The 22,500-nt window shown below is 37.6% G+C and overlaps 1 protein-coding gene and 1 pseudogene across 6 annotated transcripts in view; both read right to left on the bottom strand.

Annotated features, from left to right (window-relative positions):
• Positions 1 to 165: 165 nt before the first annotated feature.
• On the bottom strand, positions 166 to 9,820 carry LOC149039006 (uncharacterized). 5 transcript variants are annotated; one of them, XM_089184194.1, is made up of 2 exons: positions 9,687 to 9,820; positions 166 to 4,767 (listed from the first exon to the last, which is right to left on the bottom strand). In XM_089184194.1, the coding sequence occupies exon 2, from the start codon at positions 4,741 to 4,743 to the stop codon at positions 166 to 168; it is 4,578 nt and encodes a 1,525-aa protein (XP_089040320.1). In that variant the 5' UTR covers positions 4,744 to 4,767; positions 9,687 to 9,820. The 5 variants fall into 5 exon arrangements, with proteins under 5 accessions (XP_089040320.1, XP_089040319.1, XP_089040317.1 ...); XM_089184193.1 differs by lacking the exon at positions 9,687 to 9,820 and adding an exon at positions 8,461 to 8,776; XM_089184191.1 differs by lacking the exon at positions 9,687 to 9,820 and adding an exon at positions 6,564 to 7,294.
• Positions 9,821 to 12,399: 2,579 nt separating this feature from the next.
• LOC113674923 (ras-related protein Rab-18-B-like) overlaps positions 12,400 to 22,500 on the bottom strand; it is a 10,479-nt pseudogene continuing 378 nt past the window's right edge. The window contains exons 2-11 of the transcript XR_016180263.1: positions 21,012 to 21,073; positions 20,793 to 20,865; positions 20,211 to 20,330; positions 19,767 to 19,838; positions 19,118 to 19,171; positions 18,039 to 18,087; positions 16,254 to 16,335; positions 15,559 to 15,647; positions 14,776 to 14,861; positions 12,400 to 13,010 (exon numbers count right to left, since the gene is read on the bottom strand). The product of XR_016180263.1 is annotated as a ras-related protein Rab-18-B-like (transcript). The remainder of the gene's footprint in view (positions 13,011 to 14,775; positions 14,862 to 15,558; positions 15,648 to 16,253; positions 16,336 to 18,038; positions 18,088 to 19,117; positions 19,172 to 19,766; positions 19,839 to 20,210; positions 20,331 to 20,792; positions 20,866 to 21,011; positions 21,074 to 22,500) is intronic.

Raw genomic sequence — 22,500 nt, 5'->3', positions numbered from 1 at the left:
TTAACAAAAGGCAAAAAAGTCACACATTTGCACGAACAAAGCGAAAAAAAAATCACACCTATAAAAGAGATCTAGATACCGTGAATACAGTCTGCCTTCTTAGGAAACAGTGTTACTTTCTAAAGCTATGAATACTAATTGCTCCAGTTTAAGTTTTATAAGCATTTATAAAACGCAACTACGCGTTGCAACGTCAACATGGTCAGGTCCAAGCTTTTCCAGAAAAATGGCCAGTGCACGATCATGATAATCCTTTGCCTGACTCAGGTCACCCAGCTTTTCGTGTACAACACCCAGGCTATTGTAAGAATTTGCAACGTCAACATGGTCAGGTCCAAGCTTTTTCAGACGAATGGCCAGTGCACGATCCTGATAATCCTTTGCCTGACTCAGGTCACCCAGCTTTTCGTGTACAACACCCAGGCTATTGTAAGAATTTGCAACGTCAACATGGTCAAGTCCAAGCTTTTTCAGACGAATGGCCAGTGCACGATCATGATAATCCTTTGCCTGACTCAGGTCACCCAGCTTTCCGTGTACAACACCCACGCTATAATAAGAAATTGCAACGTCAACATGTTCAGGTCCAAGCTTTTTCAGACGAATGGCCAGTGCACGATCATGATAATCCTTTGCCTGACTCAGGTCACCCAGGTTATAGTGTAAAACACCCAGGTTATAGTAAGAAATTGCAACGTCAACATGGTCAGGTCCAAGCTTTTTCAGAAAAATGGCCAGTGCACGATCATGATAATCCTTTGCCTGACTCAGGTCACCCAGCTTTTCGTGTACAACACCCAGGCTATTGTAAGAATTTGCAAGGTCAACATGGTCAGGTCCAAGCTTTTTCAGACGAATGGCCAGTGCACGATCATGATAATCCTTTGCCTGACTCAGGTCACCCAGCTTTCCGTGTACAACACCCACGCTATAATAAGAAATTGCAACGTCAACATGGTCAGGTCCAAGCTTTTTCAGACGAATGGCCAGTGCACTATCATGATAATCCTTTGCCTGACTCAGGTCACCCAGGTTATAGTGTACAATACCCAGGTTATTGTAAGAATTTGCAACGTCAACATGGTCAGGTCCGAGCTTTTTCAGAAAAATGGCAAGTGCACGATCATAATAATCCTTTGCCTGACTCAGGTCACCCAGGTTATAGTGTACAATACCCTGGTTATCGTAAGAAATTGCAACGTCAACATGGTCAGGTCCGAGCTTTTTCAGACGAATGGCCAGTGCACGATCATGATAATCCTTTGCCTGACTCAGGTCACCCAGCTTTTCGTGTACAACACCCAGGCTATTGTAAGAATTTGCAAGGTCAACATGGTCAGGTCCAAGCTTTTTCAGACGAATGGCCAGTGCACGATCATGATAATCCTTTGCCTGACTCAGGTCACCCAGGTTATAGTGTACAATACCCTGGTTATCGTAAGAAATTGCAACGTCAACATGGTCAGGTCCGAGCTTTTTCAGACGAATGGCCAGTGCACGATCATGATAATCCTTTGCCTGACTCAGGTCACCCAGCTTTTCGTGTACAACACCCAGGCTATGGTAAGAATTTGCAACGTCAACATGGTCAGGTCCAAGCTTTTTCAGACGAATGGCCAGTGCACGATCATGATAATCCTTTGCCTGACTCAGGTCACCCAGGTTATAGTGTACAAAACCCAGGTTATTGTAAGAATTTGCAACGTGAACATGGTCAGGTCCGAGCTTTTTCAGAAAAATGGCCAGTGCACGATCATAATAATCCTTTGCCTGACTCAGGTCACCCAGGTTATAGTGTACAATACCCTGGTTATCGTAAGAAATTGCAACGTCAACATGGTCAGGTCCAAGCTTTTTCAGACGAATGGCCAGTGCACGATCATGATAATCCTTTGCCTGACTCAGGTCACCCAGGTTATAGTGTAAAACACCCAGGTTATGGTAAGAAATTGCAACGTCAACATGGTCAGGTCCAAGCTTTTTCAGACGAATGGCCAGTGCACGATCATGATAATCCTTTGCCTGACTCAGGTCACCCACGTTTTCGTGTACAACACCCAGACTATTGTAAGAATTTGCAACGTCAACATGGTCAGGTCCAAGCTTTTTCAGACGAATGGCCAGTGCACGATCATGATAATCCTTTGCCTGACTCAGGTCACCCAGCTTTTCGTGTACAACACCCAGGCTATTGTAAGAATTTGCAACGTCAACATGGTCAGGTCCAAGCTTTTTCAGACGAATGGCCAGTGCACGATCATGATAATCCTTTGCCTGACTCAGGTCACCCAGCTTTTCGTGTACAATACCCTGGTTATCGTAAGAAATTGCAACGTCAACATGGTCAGGTCCAAGCTTTTTCAGAAGAATGGCCAGTGCACGATCATAATAATCCTTTGCCTGACTCAGGTCACCCAGCTCTTCGTGTACAATACCCTGGTTATTGTAAGAAATTGCAACGTCAACATGGTCAGGTCCAAGCTTTTTCAGACGAATGGCCAGTGCACGATCATGATAATCCTTTGCCTGACTCAGTTCACCCAGCTTTTTGTGTACAATACCCAAGTTATTGTAAGAATTTGCAACGTCAACATGGTCAGGTCCGAGCTTTTTCAGAATAAAGGCCAGTGCACGATCATGATAATCCTTTGCCTGACTCAGTTCACCCAGCTTTTTGTGCACGTTACCCGCGTGTTCGTAGATATCTGTTATATCTAAGCCAGGGTCGTGCTCGTTGACAATGGATACGTCTAATGCCATATGGATGAAACGTCTTGAAGTTTCGTATTCACAATGCATATAGCAAAACCTACTCATTCTAAGGAGGTCCATCGCATGGTTCTTGATCAAAAAGCCACTTTGGTCGACTTGAGAAAGAACCTTCTTAGAAAAATATCTCTCAATTTCTGGGGCTAATTTTTTTAAATGAGTAACATGTCTGCTGTTTATTAGAGCATAGGACTCGTAGTTGTCCCTTGGTAGATATTTTTCTACAAAACGACCGAATGATCCAATCACTCCACTGACGACCTCGTTGTGCTTATCATCCGAATGAGCTGCAGCCAAAGTCTTAATGGAATTATGTACAACCTGATGCATACGAATGTAAACATCAGTTTCGTCCCTTTCAAACATCAGCAGGGAGCACCTTTGTATCTTCAAACGAATCATTTCTATGTCTTGAATTTCTTTATCCACAATTGTGATAAAGTCTTCAATGATATTAAGACTTAATGGTTGTGTTGCACACAGGGACAGGATATTAAAGGCGTGATGCATAATTTTGCTGGATTCCATAGCTGTTTCTACGGCCAGTGTTGTTGCTGTGGTCATGGACTTTACATAGCTTGGGTTGACTTCGGCAAGAAATTTCTCCATGACATTTCTTTGGCCTGTTTCAAGTTTTGCAAGATAGTCTTCCCAGCCAAAATTAGATGTCTGTCGAACTTCTCTGACATAAGTGGCGGCACTTGCCAAGGCGAGAGGCTGGTAGTCCAACGCCTGAGCAACTTTGATTTCCATCTCTTTGTCCGTGATGCCTGAGAGCTTTTCCAATAAACAACTGACATCATCAAGATTCATTCCGTTGCTTATTGAGATGTGTTTGTTGAAGGAACTTGCTTGAGGAATTGACCCACTGTCTTGAGTTGTGATAAGCAACTGGCCTCTTGCCCACATCTCATTTTCGGCTTCGGGTAGATGGACATGCACATGTGATAGACTCGCGACATTATCAACTACGAGCAGCCACGATGTATAAAGCTCAATTTTCGTTCCGATCAATGCCCTAAGATTGGCGATTTTCTCATTTGTTGTCAAGTCCTCTGAATGGAGGGTGGTTGTCACCGCGTACTCGGGACACTTAAGACGCCGTGAAAAAGCCACATACGATTGTAGCACAGTATCTGGACTTTCACCATTTATCGTCATCACAAATGAGGTACCATCCGGAAGATCTTTAATTTCTCTGTAGAATCGTTCAGTCACAAGACCCGCTAGTTGAGACTTTCCACTTCCAGGATTTCCGGAGATGTAAAGGTAACTTAGCCTGTCTTTATTTGCTGTTTTAAGTTCTCTAAGCTGTTGCATTATTTCGGCCACCTCTCGGTCGCGGCTTGTTACGTCATGTGAGGGTTTAGGAGGGAGGACACAGAAGGGGGAGATATCATTGTTTAACTGATCTTCAAGGACCTGAAGCTCCTGCTTAAGATTGTCAACCATTTTCAAGACATCTTTCAGTTCCTCCGTGGGAAAGCTCGTTTGATTCTTAATCTCTTGAATTTTCATTGTGGAAAGACCGAGCGCTTGAAATGCAGTGTCAACTTTGCCAATGATGTTTTGAAACTGCAGGTCTGAAAGGTTTCCTTCCGACATGTGCGCAAAATCTTCATTTCGAAACTTTCTGAGGGCATCGACATTTGATCTGACAACTGGGCTGAGGTTGTCAATACAATCTGAGAAAAGAATAGCATAGAAAAGCATCGTACAATCCCATTCTGCTCTGTTTCCTCCAATCATGGTTGTTAGGAGACGCGCATTTCTTTTTTGGTTCTGAGCAGATTCCTTGTTTTTAAAGTCCACTCCATTTCTTGGTTCATCCTTCCATTCCCCGGACGTTGTTGCACCGTAGCGATTGTCCCATTCTTGTTTGAAAATTATTCGCAGACCATCAGTTAATACATCAGCGACAACGTAACAAATCCTGTAGTAGTTGAGCTGCTCTTTGCTGTATTCCATCGCCATGACGATATTCACGTTTGAAAGGGCCTTAGTAGAGACAAATTGATTTATATCAGCGAGTTCAGACTATATGTTTTCTAAGTTTTTAGAGATGTTTGAATATGAGTGGTTCTTATCAGTCCTCATTTGTGGCTTAATTGACTGTTTCGAGTCCACTGTCCATTTTCACCTGTCCGATTTCAAGTGTTTGTAACTGCAAAGGCCAAGTCGGACAGTTAAGCAGCCAATAGAAATTAGGCACTTTAAGCCATCAGCCAATAAAAATCAACTATTAATGCCAGTCAGTCAATGCCAGCCAATCAAAATGAAAAGTAAACTTCTTGAGTGGCCAGGTTGAAAACAAACATGGACGAAATTAACTGGTCCAATGACTATTATCAGTAACAATAAAAAAGTTATGCGCTCTTACAACAAATTTTTCACTCCTGAGTTTCAAATTTTGGTATTTTAACAATTAATTGGTAATTGCAGAGTTGCAGTATAAGTTTTTTTATGCCGTATTTCCTTGAATAGAATCGAAAGTTGCGGTGTAACGAGCTTATCTCAAATTCTGAAGTGTGCTGCGTATTTGCGTTATTGCTGTTTTTTTTTCAGTGGGTTCATTGTGTAAATGTCGATGAACCTTTTCAGCATTTAATTTAACTTATTCTGATGAGAAATTCCATTAATAGAGGAGCTTAATCAACCGTATTGATCGATAAAAAAACAAATGATGTGCTTGCAAGCAAGGACCCCTTTGAATTCGCGAAAGAACATCAGCAGTAATCGACTGTATCTATTATCAATGCAAATACGTAGTGTGAGTTTAATTTGTAATGAGAGCATGCGTATCTGATCAGGTGTGGTAATGCGGTGATTTCAGGAATATTTTGCTGTGTCATCCTTACTATAATAAGTATGAGGTCAAACAAACCATTAATCATTCTGCGTCGTTTTACGTTTGCTTTGTTTAGTTGAAAAATAACGGCACAAAATCAAGCACTTGCACATCCTGCCAGAAGATGTAAAGATCTCGATTGGAGATTTCTCAAGCAATGGAAAGCAAAAGACTTAAAAGCGAAAATTCCCTTCTGTCGCGAATGACAGAAAGGGTGAGCGTATCGAAACCTTCGATCCCTTATTGTAGTATTTGAAAGCTTAAAGTAGGCACTTCCCGGCACCTCTCTTCTGATACTTTTTACCGTTTCCACATACTCGTGTTATCTAGAATCTCCAGAAATTAATAGGTTTCAGTTATTTCTGTATCACAATTTCAGTTATACACGCATCCTCAGAAATCGTATTTGGAGTGTAGCTAGTCAACGAAGGTCAACTTGGTTCGAGGTTTTGGCTCTGTTGATAGTTTATCGCGATCAAATGTTTTTTTTTAACAAGTATAAATGTTGTCTACACCTGGACCTCAACATATACAGTATATACAGTTTCTTCTCACCTGGTTTGTTCTTTTCGGCGCCGAAGACTTTCTAGTGATCAAATTATGGTTGTCAAACCACGAGGAATAGAATTCCACTGTGACCTTCTGGAATAACAATAAAGTCTCCTCGAAGTCAGTAGCTTATAAGGTACATTGATTACGTGATAATAAGTAAGAAGTACAGCTGTGCGCTGATATCATAGCAAGGACTGAGTGGTTCGAAGGACTTGAACATTTTGTCGTAGGCCGAAACCAGTCAAATTAATGCAATTTGATTTCGTGACTTGACGGTACGTAAACAGGACTTTGGTCTTAAATGACACATTTGAGTTTTCGGGATCAAGGTTCGGCTGAAGCATACTATAAATTAAACTTAAAACAGATACAACCAATTATGAATGATAACCACCGTTTCCAGTGATTCTTGTATAATTCAACACAGAAACATGGATTTCGCGTCAACAAGTTGTTTTGTCAAAATAATCATCAGTTGTGATATTCGATCGCCTTAGGGCAAGTTTTACAATTATTGTTATGAATAACAGATCGATACGCGCGTGTTGAGCCCCAATCGAAACGACGTCATGTAGCTCGCCTGGCTAGCAATTATTGACTTCTAGCTCTTAAAATGAGACAGTGGACGCCATGTGAAAGAAATTTTCAAATCTTTCGACGCAACTCGACGTAAGATCTATAGTTCTCGAGGATGAAATTCAGGAAGATAACTCGGAGATTGATGAAACAAAGGTTGCGTCGTAACTAGGGGAAATAACTTATTGTACTCTACGCATTATTTAAATCAAGAGCTAAAGGAATTGAACCATACAATTGCAATTCAATGTGTCAATGTCAGGGCCTTACATCTTCGCCAATACTCTTGGGGTACCTGATGGTGAAAATCCGAAATGTTTCTTGAGTTTTTCGAGAACTTTCGAATATTATGTACATGTATGTTTTGAATGACTTCTACTTAATTGATTGAAACTTTTCACTGATAAGTTTTAAAATTAGTTAGCTTCCACTATCTCTTAATTGAAACTGTTTTGGCGGGATTTTTGTAAGTGGTGGGTATCAAATACTAAATAGGGCTCATAATGTGAACTTTAGATAACGAGTATTATATTAAAGTTTCTTGTTAATCCGTTTTTGAATTTCATGTTTCTATAGCAATAGAGTATCTAATTCTTCTGTTCTATAATTATCGCTGTTTTAAGTGTTCTAAGTGCTTATGACAGGAATACCAGTGTGGATGGCGAAGCAAGCCCAAAACGAAAGTTTCTAAAGGAAAAATTCCCGTGACCGTATCGAAACCTTCGTTCCCTCATTGTAGTATTTGAAAGCTTTAAGTAGGCGGTTTCTTCCAGTAATTTAATAATTTTAACCGTTTTCAACTCAGTACACTCGTATTATCTAGAATCTCTAAAAATTACTTGGTTTCGGATATTTCGGTAGTTTCGGTTATGTTTTCCTCGATTACAGGTGTGTCAAACAATGGAAAGCGAAAGCATTCGGAAAATGAAAATTCCCTTCTTTTGTTTCGAATGCATCGTATTATTGAAAAGGCGTCTAAACAGGATAGCTATAGATAAGTGGACTGTAGTGAAACTTTTGGTTTCCTTACTAACAAATTTATGATAACTTGCACTTTTGAGAACAGTGAACAGGAAACTCCAAAGGTACAAAATAAATGTTACAGAGTGTCGCACGCATCATCAGAGATCGTATTTGGAGAGTAAATGGTAAACGAAGATCAAATTGGCTCGAAGTTTTGGCTCTGTTGAGAGTTTATCGTGATCAAGTGTTTTTTAACGAGTAAATGCTGTCTACACCTGGACCTCAACGTGGTATATATAGTTTCTTCTCATTTGCTTTGTTCTTTTCAGTGTAAAATACTTTCTAGTGATCGAATTAAATTTGTCAAACCACTAAGAGTAGAATTCCAATGTGACCTTCTGGATTAACAATGAAGTCTCCTCGAAGTCAGTAGCTTAAGATACATTCCATGATAATAAGTAAGAAGTACAGTTGTGCACCGATATCATAGCAAGGATTTAGTGGTTGTAAGGACTTTTTAAAGTTAAGTTAAGTTAAGTTAAGTTAGTTTAATGTTAAAACATTTTGTCCTAGGCCTAAATCAGTAAAATTAAATCAATTAGATTTCGTAACTTGACGGCACGTAAACAATACAAAGAAATGAAGGGTTTGGTCTCAACTGACACGTTTGAGTCTTCGGGATCAAGATTCGTCTGAAAAATACTATAAATTGAACTTACAACAAAAAAGGAAAAATAATGAATGATACCCACCGTTTTAAGAGATTCTTGAGTAATTCAGCACAGAGACATTTATTACGCGTCAACAAGTTGTTTTGTCAAAATGATCATCCGTTGTGACACCCCACTGCCTAAGGGTAAGTTTTTCAAGTATTGTTATGAGTAACAGATCGATACGGTTCTCTGAACCACAATCGAAACCCCGTCATGTAGCTCGCCTGACTAGTAATTATTGATTTCTAGCTCTTAAAATGAGACGGTAGACGCAACGTGAAAGAAATTTTCAGATCTTTCGACGCAACTCGACGTAAGATCCAGTTATCGAGAATGAAATACAGAAAGATGACTCGGAGATTGATGAAACAAAGGTTGCGTCGAAACTAGGGGAAATACATTGATTACTTTACTCATTATTTTAACTCAAGAGCTAAAAGATTTGAACCATACAAGTGCAGTTCAGTGTCTCAATGTCCGGGCCTTGTTTTTTTGCAAACACTCTGGCGATAACTAACAATGAAAATCTTCATGTTTCTTGAGTTTTTCGAGAACTTTCGTATGTTTATGTACATGTATGTATTGAATGACCTCCACTAAATAAATTGATTGAAAATTTTCACTAATAAGTTTTGAAATTAGTTAGCTTCCACTGTGTCTCAATTGATCTGTTTTGGTGTGATTTTGGTAAGTGGTGCCGGGGTATCAAATACGAGAAAAGGCCCATAATGTGCTTGTAACAGGAATAACAGCGTGGATGGCAAAGCAAGCCCAAAACGAAAGCTTCTGATGGGAATGACAGATTAGGTGACCGTATCAAGGCCTTCGTTGTCTTACTATATTATTTGAAAGCTTAAATTAGGCACTTCCCGGCACCTTTCTTCTAGTAATTTATTACTTTTTGCCGTTTTCAATTCATTACACTCGCATTCTCTAGAATCTCCAAACTCTACTAGGTTTCGGTCATTTCGTTAGTTTCGGTAATGATTTTTTTTACAGGTACATTCCGTGATAATAAATAAGAAAAACAGCTGTGTGCTGATATCATAGCAAGGATTTAGTGGTTTTAAGGACTTTAACATTTTGTCCGAAATCAATCAAATTAACTCAATTTGATTTCGTGACTTGACGGTAGGTAAACAGCACAGAGAAATGAAGGGCTTTGGTCTCAAATGACACATTTGAATCTTCGGGATCAAGATTGGGCTGAAGAATACTATAAATTAAAGTAAAAACAGATACGATCAATAATGAATGATACCCACCGTTTCAAGAGATTCTTGAATAATTTAGCACAGAGGCATGGATTTCGCGTCAACGAGTTGTTTTTCAAAATGATCATCCTTTGTGACACCCCACAGCCTAATTGTAAGTTAATAAAAGTATCGTTAGGACGAACAGATCGATACGGTGCTCTGAGCCGCAATCGAAACGATGTCATGTTGCTCGCCTGGCTAGTAATTAATAATTTCTAGCTCTTAAAGTGAGACAGTAGACGCCACTTCAAAGAAATATTCAAATCTTTCAACGCACCTCGACATAAGATCTATAGTTATCGTGGATGAAATTCAGGATGAATTGATGAAACAAAAGTTGCGTCAAAATTAGGGGAAACAAATTAATTACTTTATACATTATTTTAACTCAAGAGCTAAAGGAGTTGAACTATACAAGTGCTGTTCAATGTCTTTCGTAGATTTATGTACATGTATGTCTTGAATGACTTATACTTCATTGACTTAAAATTTTCACTTCTAAGTTTTGATATCAGTTAGCTTCCACTGTCTTTTAATTGATCTGTTTTGGTGTGATTTTGTTTAGAGGTGGGTATCAAATATGTGAAATAAGCACATAATGTGAACTTTAGATAACGAATATTTATTTTAAAGTTTCTTGCTAATCCGTTTTCGAATTTCATGTTTCATGTTTCTATCACAACAGAATATCAAATTCTTCTGTTTTATAATTATCGCTGTTTTAAGTGTTCTAAGTGCTTATGACAGGAATGACTGTGTGGACACACAGGAGTGGGTAAATTATATAAACTTAACCTGTAAAATTTTCATATTTCCGGATATTTAGCATTGTACATCGACCGTATTTAGTTCCCTACATTATTCCTCATGGTGGGTTCAAATTCTTAACAGGTCCTATCGCTTAACCTTCTACAAAAACATTTATTATCTGTGTTGTGCGTTTTCGGTAAACGTCTATAATCAAAAGCGCATTACAATAATAATAATAATAATAATAATAATAATAATAATAAATATTAATAAATTAATAAAACTATATATACAAATACATACATGTGTTCTAAAAAATATACCTTAAAAATCTCAACAAAATGCCTTGGAAAACAAATAAGTCCTAAATAAACTTTTAAAAGAATCAATGTTTTTATCCTGCCTTATTGGCAAAGGAAGGCCGTTCCATGGGACTGGGGCCGCCACCGTAAACGCCGCCGCGTAACACAACGCGTGACGCTTTCATGAATAAACTCTTAGGTGTCCGAGAATGACCTTTCCCTTTTTCCTAGAGACGTGAGCTTAGGACGCCTGTGAGCAAACTGACATTTTCCGTTTGTGACTGACTTCACGCTGAAGCAACTAAATCCTCGGCAGCCATGAATTTGTCGAGGACAGAACGTAATTCAACAGAAAACCAATACGCTTTCGCAGCTCCTCTACATCAAAGCAGGGTTAATCTTCGGAATATTGCATGCGAGGTAAATCTTGTCAGGTTCGACCTCCTGCTTTTAGGTGAGATGCCAGCGCACAGTCACCGTAATCAGGCTTTTCCAAGATTCAGGTCACCCAGTCTTCTAGATTCTCTTAGTGTGGGCGTTCAGGTTATTATGAAAATTTGCAACGTCAACATACCCAGATCCGAGCTCCGTTTTATGTAGAATGACGAATGCACGATGATACCTGTGTACCTGACTCAGACTGCTGTAAGTAGTTGCCACGTGAACATGGTCAAGTCGAAGCTTTTTCAAAAGAAAATGGCCCGTGCACGATTATAGTAATCTCTTGCCTTCTTTAAGTGATCCTGGTTGTGGTGCACTCGACCCAGGTTACCGAGCTCACCGGCGGTGCACCTGACAGAGGTTGCTGTAAGAAGTTGCCATATGAACATGGTCAAGTCCAAGCTTTTTCAAAAATATGGCCCGTGAACAATTATAATAATGTCTTACCTTCGATAGGTTATGGTGTACCCGACTCAGGTTATTACAAGAAATGGCGACATCAACATGCTCCGGCCCGAGTTCTTTCAGCCTAATGGATAGTGTATAATTATATAATTGAACATTACTACCGGCTGAAACACGTTGAACAAGTTTAATGCCAGTTTGAAATAACTTCTTGCTGCTTCGAATTCAGAACGGCGATAGGAAAACTTGCCGAATACTCGAAAGTCATGAGGACAGTCTGATTAAAAACTCGCATTTGTTGACCTGAGAGATGATCTTTCGAGAAAAATGCTGTTCAAGGTTTGCAGCTAGAAGTCTCAAATGGGGAATGACATGACTGCCGTTTACAAGGGCATATAGCCCGTCGTTATCCTTTGAAAGGAAATATTTTCTCATATGCTTGCAGAGTTCCTTTATGTGTGTTGTCTGTTCATTTAATTTTTGTCCTATCGCCGCACTTACTAAGCGCCTTCCTTCCAATAAGCCTCCCTCTATTTGCCCGAAATTTTAAATAAGTGCACGGGCGCTTATATTCGAGGAAATACGGTGAGCTAATTAACCTATGGAAATCACAACAACTGGAAGCCATGAAGCACAAGATGAACTAGGTGACTTGCTCGTGCCGGTTTCATCTAGTTTCACTCAAACTGACGTCAACAAATTATCAAATAAAAAACAGGCCCAAGGAAGAAAAGAAAGGGTACCATTCTATCAAAATAAAAAAATTCTTTTGTAAAAGCGACTAGTACTGGCGGAAAGAAGTCGCCGTCAAACTAAACTTTGCCAGTCTTTTCAGTCTTAAATGTGTAGACACCCTTTGCATTTGCAACTTAACACAAAACAAACACGATGAATGTTATCAATATATACTCACAGCTTCAAGAAACTTTTTAGTTAGAAATTCAGCAGGTGGATCGAGTCAGAAGAGTAGTGCAAACGTTTATTGCGCCGAGCGTGCTAATTTCTATTTGCTTGTCACATGCTTTTCGTCATCCTTGTTTTTAGACCATAAATACAAAACAAGGCACACAGTTCCAGGAACCACCGTTTTATGCCTGTATACGTCCTGCCTGATTATAATGGGCAATGGATAAATGAGAAAGTTTTCAGGATACACTGTTTGAATACTATCTCTTGTTTACGTGCTCCCGTCTTCTACTCCTTCCCTTGTTACACAATTTTTACATTGATTGTGCTGGGATTATGTTCCTTTTCTTTTGACTAAGTATCTTGTTTGCTTCGCTGAGTTGAACCTACATTGCTTTTCAAGCAAAAATCATTTAAACGGAGTTTGGGAAGAGGATTCATGCAAAAGAAGCTTAGGAATGCCGGTGGCTTGACTTTAGTCAGCTCCAACTACGGAATCCAGTACTGTTGGAAGTGTCTCAAAGGAACCCTGCAAAATATAATCAAAGTGCTCTGTGAGCAAACTCGTGAATTGACACATGATTTTTTAGATTATGTTTAATGTTATCTGGTTTAGGGAATTTTGTGGTTGATTGTCATATCTAGAGTACGAGCAGTAGTTCAGTGTTCGCTAATGTAGCAGAGAAACAAAGTAACGTTGGGATAAGAAGGCATTACAATTGAAATGATCATGCTATTACATTTGACAAGGTGGATGATGTCATGTGTTTTAAACGTCTATCATTTTTGTTTCTGGTTCAAAAGAAAAGGTTGGAAGTAAATGTGGGTGAAAAGTGAAATTTACTGTCTTTCGTTGTAAATATTAGAAAATCAAGGCAATACTGTCTTAATGAAAACATTAACGATTCCCTCTTTATCAAATGAGACAAACGGGAACGAGTTTTGAGTGATATAACTAAGCCAAGCCTGCCACCGTCATTTTGGATCTCCGCCTGGGTAGATTTAGGTCACGTGCTAGGCAACGTGTGATCAATAACAAGATAGAATTTCATTTCAGGCCTATTTATCAATTTTGTGGTGTGTAACTTTCGCATTTTAGTACGTTGTTTGTATGTTGAATCTTCAAATTGTCTTGAAACTTAAAAGAAAATTGTTCTTTAAAAATTCACTGAAAATCGGTAGCTAAAATTGTTTGTTTAGGTGTTATCTGATTTTCGTGTTAACTTGTTATTTCGTCAGTCGCCGGCATCTTTTGTTGCTTCTCACAGGAAAAACACACGCGACGAAACGTAATGATCAATTTTGTCCTCACGCTATAACAGAAAAAGCTTTTGAACATCTGTAAACTCCGAGCGCTTCGCAGTAAGTGATATTTTCAATGAATCTTCGGATTGTTTTCAAGTTCAAGGACTGTAAATTACAATTTTATGAAAAACGAAGGTTGTTCTGTTATTTCAGTGTGAATCCTTGCATGCCTGCCAGTCGCTGGCGCCGCTTGTTGAAACTAAAACGAAAAAAAAAACTCTTTTAAGATTATCATTGGCTTCTTTTTCACCCCACCACTATTCTTAGCAACAAAGGTCGCCATTTCGTCTGTTTATTGCTCGCCAAAAACTATAAAATGCACTCAAAAGCCTAAAATCTAAAAAAAGTTTACAGGAATCGACCAATCGAGCGAGCGAATGCTATTCCCCACATCGTATCTATAACTCGCTCTTGCGCATGCGCGCAATTCACGAGTTAAAAATAAAAATAAAAACTCTCAATTAATTGCTAAGGAGAATTACTTTGCTCACTGGTCAACCCCATGGTAGATTTGCAACCGTCCAAACACTCAGTGATGACAGGAGCTTATTAATAATGGGCTCTTGGTGATGATCAAAACCCGGTAAACAAATGTCGATTGTCGCTTACGACATGTCAGTAAAAGGCAAGCGCGTAACATACAAATCAATTCCTACTGTGTCTATTTGTGATCTTCTTAACAATAACAAAATAGGTAATGAAGGTAATGTATTTAGACCACGCCAAAAGGTCGTACAGTGCGATGATTGTGCACCTAGCTCCTTGGGGGCATTTTTCTTGTTAGCCTGGAGGACCAGAGAACACACCGTTTACCGGCTACCATTAGAGAAAGAGTAGATTGGCGATGCTGTGTGCTTTATAATTTCATAACTATTGGGCGACATGACGGAAACCATCACGTGCAACCTCGCCCCGGGGTAAGATAGCGTTACGTGACATATCATGTAACGCGAGCTTATGAATGCCTTACTATGCATAGAAATTGTCACCTTGAATAGCAGTGTCTCTTGATGTACAATAGAGGAGCAGCACATTTCTCGGATGGAGTGCATTGCTAGCTGGGAACCGCCAAGGTCTAAAAATAGATCATCAATAAAGTTTGCAATACTCAAGATGAATCTGGCTTGTTACTTGTTTACCATTTACTTCCAGATATTTAGCTTAACTTGCTTTCCTTGGGTTAAAACTTCTGACTTCATCCCAATTTTTTTTGAACACTTCTCATTTCTCTTTTCATACTTAATTTTTTTCTGAGTCTGAAAAATTCTGATTATTCACCAAATTTTCATGCTTCTTTGGGAGGAGGGAGTCTGGGGGGAGGTCAGTACTTTGAGATACATTTTAAAAAGGGGTACATTGCCTCAGGTGGTTGTTATGCAAATTAATCATCTTATAGTTGTATGTGACAGATTTTAATAATTAATAGCCAAATGAAAGGAGATATGAGGAGACAGGGGGAGGGGGGGGGGTCATCACGTAAATTTTTGATAAAGGAGGAGGGTCGCTTGCTATTTACATGGCTTGAAGAGGTTGGGGGGGGGGGGGCTTTTAGAAATTTTTATCTCCAACATATTTTTCCCTCCTCCTTCAACAGAAATAAAGATGGGTCCCTCACTCATTTCAAAGAAAACAGGTGTGGCTAATTTTAAGTGCACTATGTGATTTCCCAGACAGCAGAGTTTTTATTTCTGGAAACCATTATGAGATTCTGGGTCATGTCCAAACAACAACTTTACCAAAAGTTTAATAAAACCCCAAATCTCATTTCTCACCTTATACAAAGGCTTGATATCCCAGTGCTCTTTTTCCTTGAGCTGTTTAAATCCTGCTGCTGATAACACCTTTCTACACTCATTGACAACTGAAACAAAACATATCAGCTTTCCCATCAAAACAACTTTGTTTATAAAGAGTCAGGCTCTATCAGTTAATGAATCCAACATGCAGCTATGGTGATTCTGCTGTCATTGTCAGGTATTGAGTCTGTTTCCTTATGCACCCCAATTCATGCAGCTAGATGGTCAACTGGTATTGATGCATACAAGCTACGTTGCTCGTTTGTCATAGCACATCACTGTCATGGAACACTTTCATTTCACCACTTAACCTCTCACCTTACAAATAATAGCAGTATAACAATGATAATATTGTAATCTTTAACTGATGGCTTGATTTTACCAATATTTTATATCAAGAGACAAATGATGAGATTTTCAGTGAATCCCTTGTTTCCCAAGGTTTGAATCACATTTGTCACTAAGATTGTTGTTGCTGTTTACCCTTGGACTGGATCATGTCTTGATATTGTAAGGAGGTTCATGTTGAAATGACAGTTAAGTGTCTCAAGTTGTGTATATACTGTAAAACGAATTCCTAATACATTTAAACACTGGTTTAAAAAGATGAAGAGACAACAAACAAATTTAAGAAGTTCACCAGACTCTGAAGCTACAGGGATAAAACATACCATGGTAAGGCGAGGGACCATTGTTTGCAAAATCAATGAACTTCCTTGCTGCAGATTTCATCACATCAAGTGAGGATGCCTACTACAAAACAAAAAGCACAAAACGTTTTTTGTTAAGAACTTCACTTTTTTATATCTGGAAGATACAAGATAAAATTTACATTCAGGAAAGACACCCCATGAGAAATAACTACATGTACAACAATACTCTACATTTAGAAGAGTTGCAACAGTGTTACTACAATTTCCTCCAGAACCGAGACTGTGCCAACCCTTTCACTCCTACAAGTGACCAAGAGAGAATTTCTCCTTACAATATCAATACAATATCAAGCAGGTAGGTGATGAGAATAGAGAAGAATATAAATTATGGGATTATTTGTTGATCCAACACCAAATTCTCTGAACTAACATCATAAGAATTGTATGGCAGATAGTATGGAGAATTACTAATTAGATCTTGGGAGTGAAAGGGTTAACCCTTTTACACCTGAGAGGGACTAGTATCTGATTTCTCTTCATAATACATCACCCCTGAATCAAACATTAAATAAAGGTCAAAATAATAAAGAAAATAGGCAGTTAATACACCAACATATAGATATAAATAACCAACATATGCATACGGCTACTAATATAGAACAATTTTTTGATAGCATTGAAAGAACCAGGTGTTGTGTGATGATGCAGAAAGAAAGACTTGACTTCTTTTCTTGAGGACACGTGCACCATTTGTAACTTATGTATAGATGTTTGCAATGGAAGTTTATCACTTTTTAATTGAATAGTTATAGATTAGTGAATATTTCAAATATCAGTTTTCTTGGAACTAATCAATATTAAATTGATAAATATAGCAGAAGTTTTTTCAATTTTATCATTGCGAGGAATATCAGGTAAAACTCGGCAGACTCTGTTGTGGATGAAGAGGTCATTCGTATTCTATTGTTACCCTCACTCAGCTCAACAGGACAACATAATGGCTTTGCTTCCATAGCAATAAAAATGATTACTAGCTGAAGAAGCTCTTGATTGTTAAACAAATTCTCCTTATCAGCACCCTATAAATTGTATAAGGAACAATATGGAGAATATGCATACTGATGTTAAAGTACAAGGGGTTAACTTCTGTCCTAAATCTCCACACAGCCAAAATCTAATCCAATTTTAAGAATTAATTGAAAAGAAAAATTAATAAATATACAAGTTTTCACCACGCAACTTTGGTCTTAAAATATATTAAGCAAATTGACCTAAAATCTACATGCATTAAGTTACCATACATTAATATTACACACTCACATATACACGAAAAAAAAAAAATTATTGTATTCCGACTTATCATATGTTGCACATATTGAGCTTATGTACATAATTAATATAATCCTTGTTTCTCTTTCTCTAAGGAAAAGCTCACATAATAAATTTATCACTCTTGATCCAGCATTGCAAAACACATCTCCTGGTCACAAGTTTGCGTTCTGCAAAGATCTCAAGCTGAAATTCATCGCTTGCGATTATGTTTGTTGTAGATATTGCAAGGAAAGTGATGTAAACTTAAATGTAAATGCATCCTTGTGGAAGTTCAGACAGAAGTAGTATGAATGCATTGCTACTCTACAGTCTATAAGATTATAAAATGAATTTTGAAACACCAACTTAAAGGTCATGCTGTAAAATAATTGAAAGAAAATTCTGTGTCATGAATGAAGGAAACTAAAACTCTCCCTCTCTCTCTCTCTCTCTCTCTCTGAAGAATTCACATTTTGGTCCCAATAAACTTACCAATTCATTGCTTTCCACTGCAGTTTCCTCACAAAGGTCGTCAAATTTGCTGCAAAATGAAAGAAAATTATCAGAAACATCTCTGTGGGAACCAATCCACAAACTTTAACTTGTTCAACTCAATTTTTAGAGACCCTTGTCATGTTAATGCTAAGAGGACCACCAGTGTAAGTCTAAAAATGCAACTATACCATGTTAAGCATTATTTAAAATCTGTTAATAATTATATTTTCCCCAACTTCCACTTGTGCATTCAAAACCTTCAAGTCAAAGTTAAAGTTGAAGGAAAAAATACAATTTAGGATCTTATAAAAAGGGGCATGACTCAAAATTAAAGTGCTACAATCAATCTTGAGCCAGAAGTAGTTGTTAATTTTTTTTGTATGATAAAGCTTCTGTAGCATTAATATTCTTGTTACGATGGCTGCAATTGATGACGCTCCATTTGTTCGATGTTTATCAATATTTTAAAAATTTTTTCACTACAAACTAGCATAGACCACACATTTTGGATGATAACCTGTATGTAAAGGTGGCAGTGACTTCCAATTTTAAGTCATGGCAGATTTCTGTGAGATGAACAAGTTGTGCATTTGCAGTTCATGGTTTTCCTCTTAAAAACTACACTTAAACAATTCAATAATTTAGAGACGCTTCTGTATTGAAACGTACCTCTTGGTTAAATCTCTCACCTCATTTGGTGACCTCAGACAAACAATTAACAGAAATAAATTTAGGCTCACTTCAGAGGATTGTGCAAAGCCATTTGCATATATTAATAAAATGCCCTGGGGATATGCAAATTATCAATCATAGTAAAAAGACCACCTTGGGCCCACCCCTTGCATACTACACTAGACCGCTGTTAAGATTAGATCTAAAAACACCCCAAATTAATCTTCCCAACTTTATTTTGTAAACTTGACTTTTTTATGATCACCCTTACCATATTTGTAGAGCATGATGTAATAGCTCATAACCCATGATGGCTGGAAGCCAATGGGAGTTAAAGGGTTACAGCCTCTACGTCTTTCATAATATAACAATGTAAAACATTTTAATTGCCTGGTTGTTTATACCTTCTCTACTAGTTCCTCAAAAGCAAGTTGAACCCCTTCTCTTGTTCTTGCACTACAAAAAAAAAAGAAGCAAGATTTGTTCATCAAAAATAAAACTTAGATGACACAATGTACAATTATTTTGTTGAAAGACAGGATACCATTTTAATCACTGGCTAGAAACTCATTAACCCTTTAATTCCCAGAAATGATTAACATTTAACTTCTCCCTATAATCTCCATACATTATCCAGCAAACAGGTAATGAGAAAACTCAAACTTATCAGGTAGAAGTTATAATTATGGTATGACACCAAATTCTCCCAACTAATTTACAAGGAAATGTGTAACAGCCAGAGGGGAGAATTAACAATTAGATCTTGGAAGTTATAGGGTTAAAATAATCTCTTTACTACCTTTCTGTACAATTTTAACAACATACTCTAATTAAAATTATGGCTTTTTTTCATAAAAAGAATAAACATTTGAACATAAAATAACAACTTTTTAAAATTTTTTTTGTCATTCTTCAAGTCCCTGAACAATTGTCTTCATAGTTGTTTCACCAAACCATCTTGTGCCATTAGATAGGTGGCTGTTAAAAAAAAAAACCATTTGATCCTTGATTCCAGAGGAATAAATATTTATAACTCAAGCTGACACTAACCTTTGCTTCAATAAATAACATGGAATGTCTTCTTGCAAATTGTAATCCCTGTTTTCTATCAACTTCACAACCCTCCTAAAAAACACAGTATGAAAATCTGAATTTCTAGTACATCAAGCATGCACAAAACCTTACTGTATGCAATTACAGTTAATCCTGTACCAAGCAAATACATGTACCCACAAGAGATTTTTAAAGTTTAGGAATATTGGAAGATAGGAGTATTAATCAAACACAACAGCCTAAGAAATGATGCTAAGTCTAAGTCTGATTGAAAAAAAAAAAAAAAAAAAAAGGTTCCATAACTTACAGTATAGACCACCAAGGTTAGTAAGATATTCATTTTATCTCCAGGTTCAAATTGAGGGAGAAGACTCCAGTTTTTAATAATAAAAATTGGGTAATAATAATCTGGTCTACTATAAAAACAAAAAGGTTTCACTGTACCTTGTCTATTTTGTTGCCAACAAGTATTTTTATGATGTCTTTTTTTTATTGAATACATTTCTATTTCATTGAGGCATTCTTCCAATTTCTCAAACGTCTCTCTGCTGCTTGTATCATAAACTAAAGGGGAAAAAAACAAGATTTTCTTGAACGTTATCATGAACAGTCTCATCCATATTTTTTCCCTATTATTGTGCTAACTTAAATAGAATAAGTACCCTCCTTCCAATAAGTGCCTGTCCTTTCCACCAAAATTTTAAATCAGTGCCTGGGAACTTATCTGAGGAACTATGGTATGTGCCATTGATGTTGTTAGCATAGGAAATCAGGGGAAACTTAAAGCAAACTATTTCAGCATTTATTAATTTTCAGAGGTGATTTGACACCAACATAAATGTCAACTCACCACTGAAAGTTAAGAAATGCTTAAGTTTCTATTAGGCTGAAAACTACTGTGTATCATTATATCAGTGCCACAATTTTGTCACCTTCTCTCACGAGTACAAAATCAACAAGACAATTTTTTTTGAAGAGTGATGACAGCAAGTAATTAGGGGGTGAAAATCATTTTATTTCTTGTACCTAAAATAACTCCTTGTGCTCCCCTGTAGTAGCTGGGAGTCAGTGTTCTGAAATGTTCCTGCCCTGCTGTGTCCTAAAACAGAAAAGTGATGTTATAACCATTAAACTAACAAAAAAAATTATCAAATTAATTATAAAGTTATTCGACAGTAAACCTTAGCTGTCACTCAAGCATCATGAATTACAGTGGTGTCATCATCCATCAACAGCAGTTCTTACCCAAATTGCTAGTTTTGCTTTGTTTCCATCCACAGTCAAAGTTTTAACCTTGAAGTCAACACCTGTACAGAAAGGTTCATGTGAAAAAAAAAACAAACAAACAAACAAACAGTACTATCACTAAAAACCAGAATGATATGAACCATTTTTTTCTTCAAAATAAGAACCCTGAAACAAAGACATCACTTGCCATGCAATAACAGAAATGGATCTTAGAACCCCTTAGAGTGACTAGTGTTCTATTTCTCCTTACAATATCACCCCTGAATCACACATTAAGGTCATGAGAATAAAGGGAATGATCACCAAAAAAGAAACTCTTGATTCTTAAACAAATTCTCCTTGTTAGCACCTTAGGAGATGTATATAACAAAATACTGATGACCTGGTGCCATTGTTTCAAGCTAGACAGGACAATTTATCCCATAAATTGCTAACTGCTGGTGATAGCAATACAGGCTATGCTATTGATCAGATAGCAGGTCATTCAGTTGGTTAGTTTTTTCTACCTTTTGAACAACTGAGTGCAAAAGGTTACTTAAGAGCTGGTCAAACAGCACACTGTAAAAGTTTTAAGTATGACTAGAGGATACATATATATAAATATCTTGGGTGCTGGTTACAAAGCACATAATGATAATGTCCAGATCTTTAGGACAGGAAGCATGAACTGTGCAATACCAGTAGAAGGTTTTATTTGTACAATCAACTCCCTGCTAATGAACAATCTTGTATGTAGTCAGCTCTTTTTACAGACACTTTTTTCACCTCTTAGTCAGACTCTGTTTTTACCCATTCCAGTCAGCTGACACTCCCTTGTCAACGGTTGCAGACACTTTTAAAAGTGAAAATTAGATTGTTCTTTTGTTTATCCTCTCATGATAGCTGACACCCCATACATACTAATTGATTCTTGGCAATGAAATTTGTCTTTAATTTGCAAATCAACAAAAATATCTCCATTGACAAGGTAACAGAACAGTGGGGATCTGTTTATTCAAATCTCCATTTGGCCAAAAAAAGTGCAGTTAACACCTGCTTATGAACTCTCCTGTAAGCAGATATCACCTCTATATTTCTTTGGTGTCCACTTATGCAATTGATGCTAATAGGCAGACAGCTCTACTAACAGACACTTTTCCCTCAATTCCTAATGGTAAAACTACAACCATGAAAAGACTTCAAAGGAACAATTTATTCCCATCCCTTAAAAGGTTATGATGAAAGAGACAGTACAAAGTGCAAAAAGTTGTAATTAAACTTTTGCAACCTAACATGGATATCTATATTCTCCATACTGTTCTCTAAACATTTCCTAAGGTGCTGATAAGGAGAATTTGCTTAACAATCAAGAGTTTCTTTAGTTTGCCACCATTTGTGTTATTTTTGTGACCTTAATGTTTGATTCAGAGGTGATATTGTAAGGAGAAATTAGATGTCAATCACTCTTAGGAGTTAAAGGGTTAAGGTATTTTGAAATGGCAGATAG

The sequence above is a fragment of the Pocillopora damicornis genome, chromosome 10 (genome assembly GCF_964200805.1).
Source record: "Pocillopora damicornis chromosome 10, jaPocDami1.2, whole genome shotgun sequence".
Classification (NCBI taxonomy): Eukaryota; Metazoa; Cnidaria; class Anthozoa; order Scleractinia; family Pocilloporidae; genus Pocillopora; species Pocillopora damicornis.
This window is presented reverse-complemented; position numbering and strand designations above follow the sequence as displayed.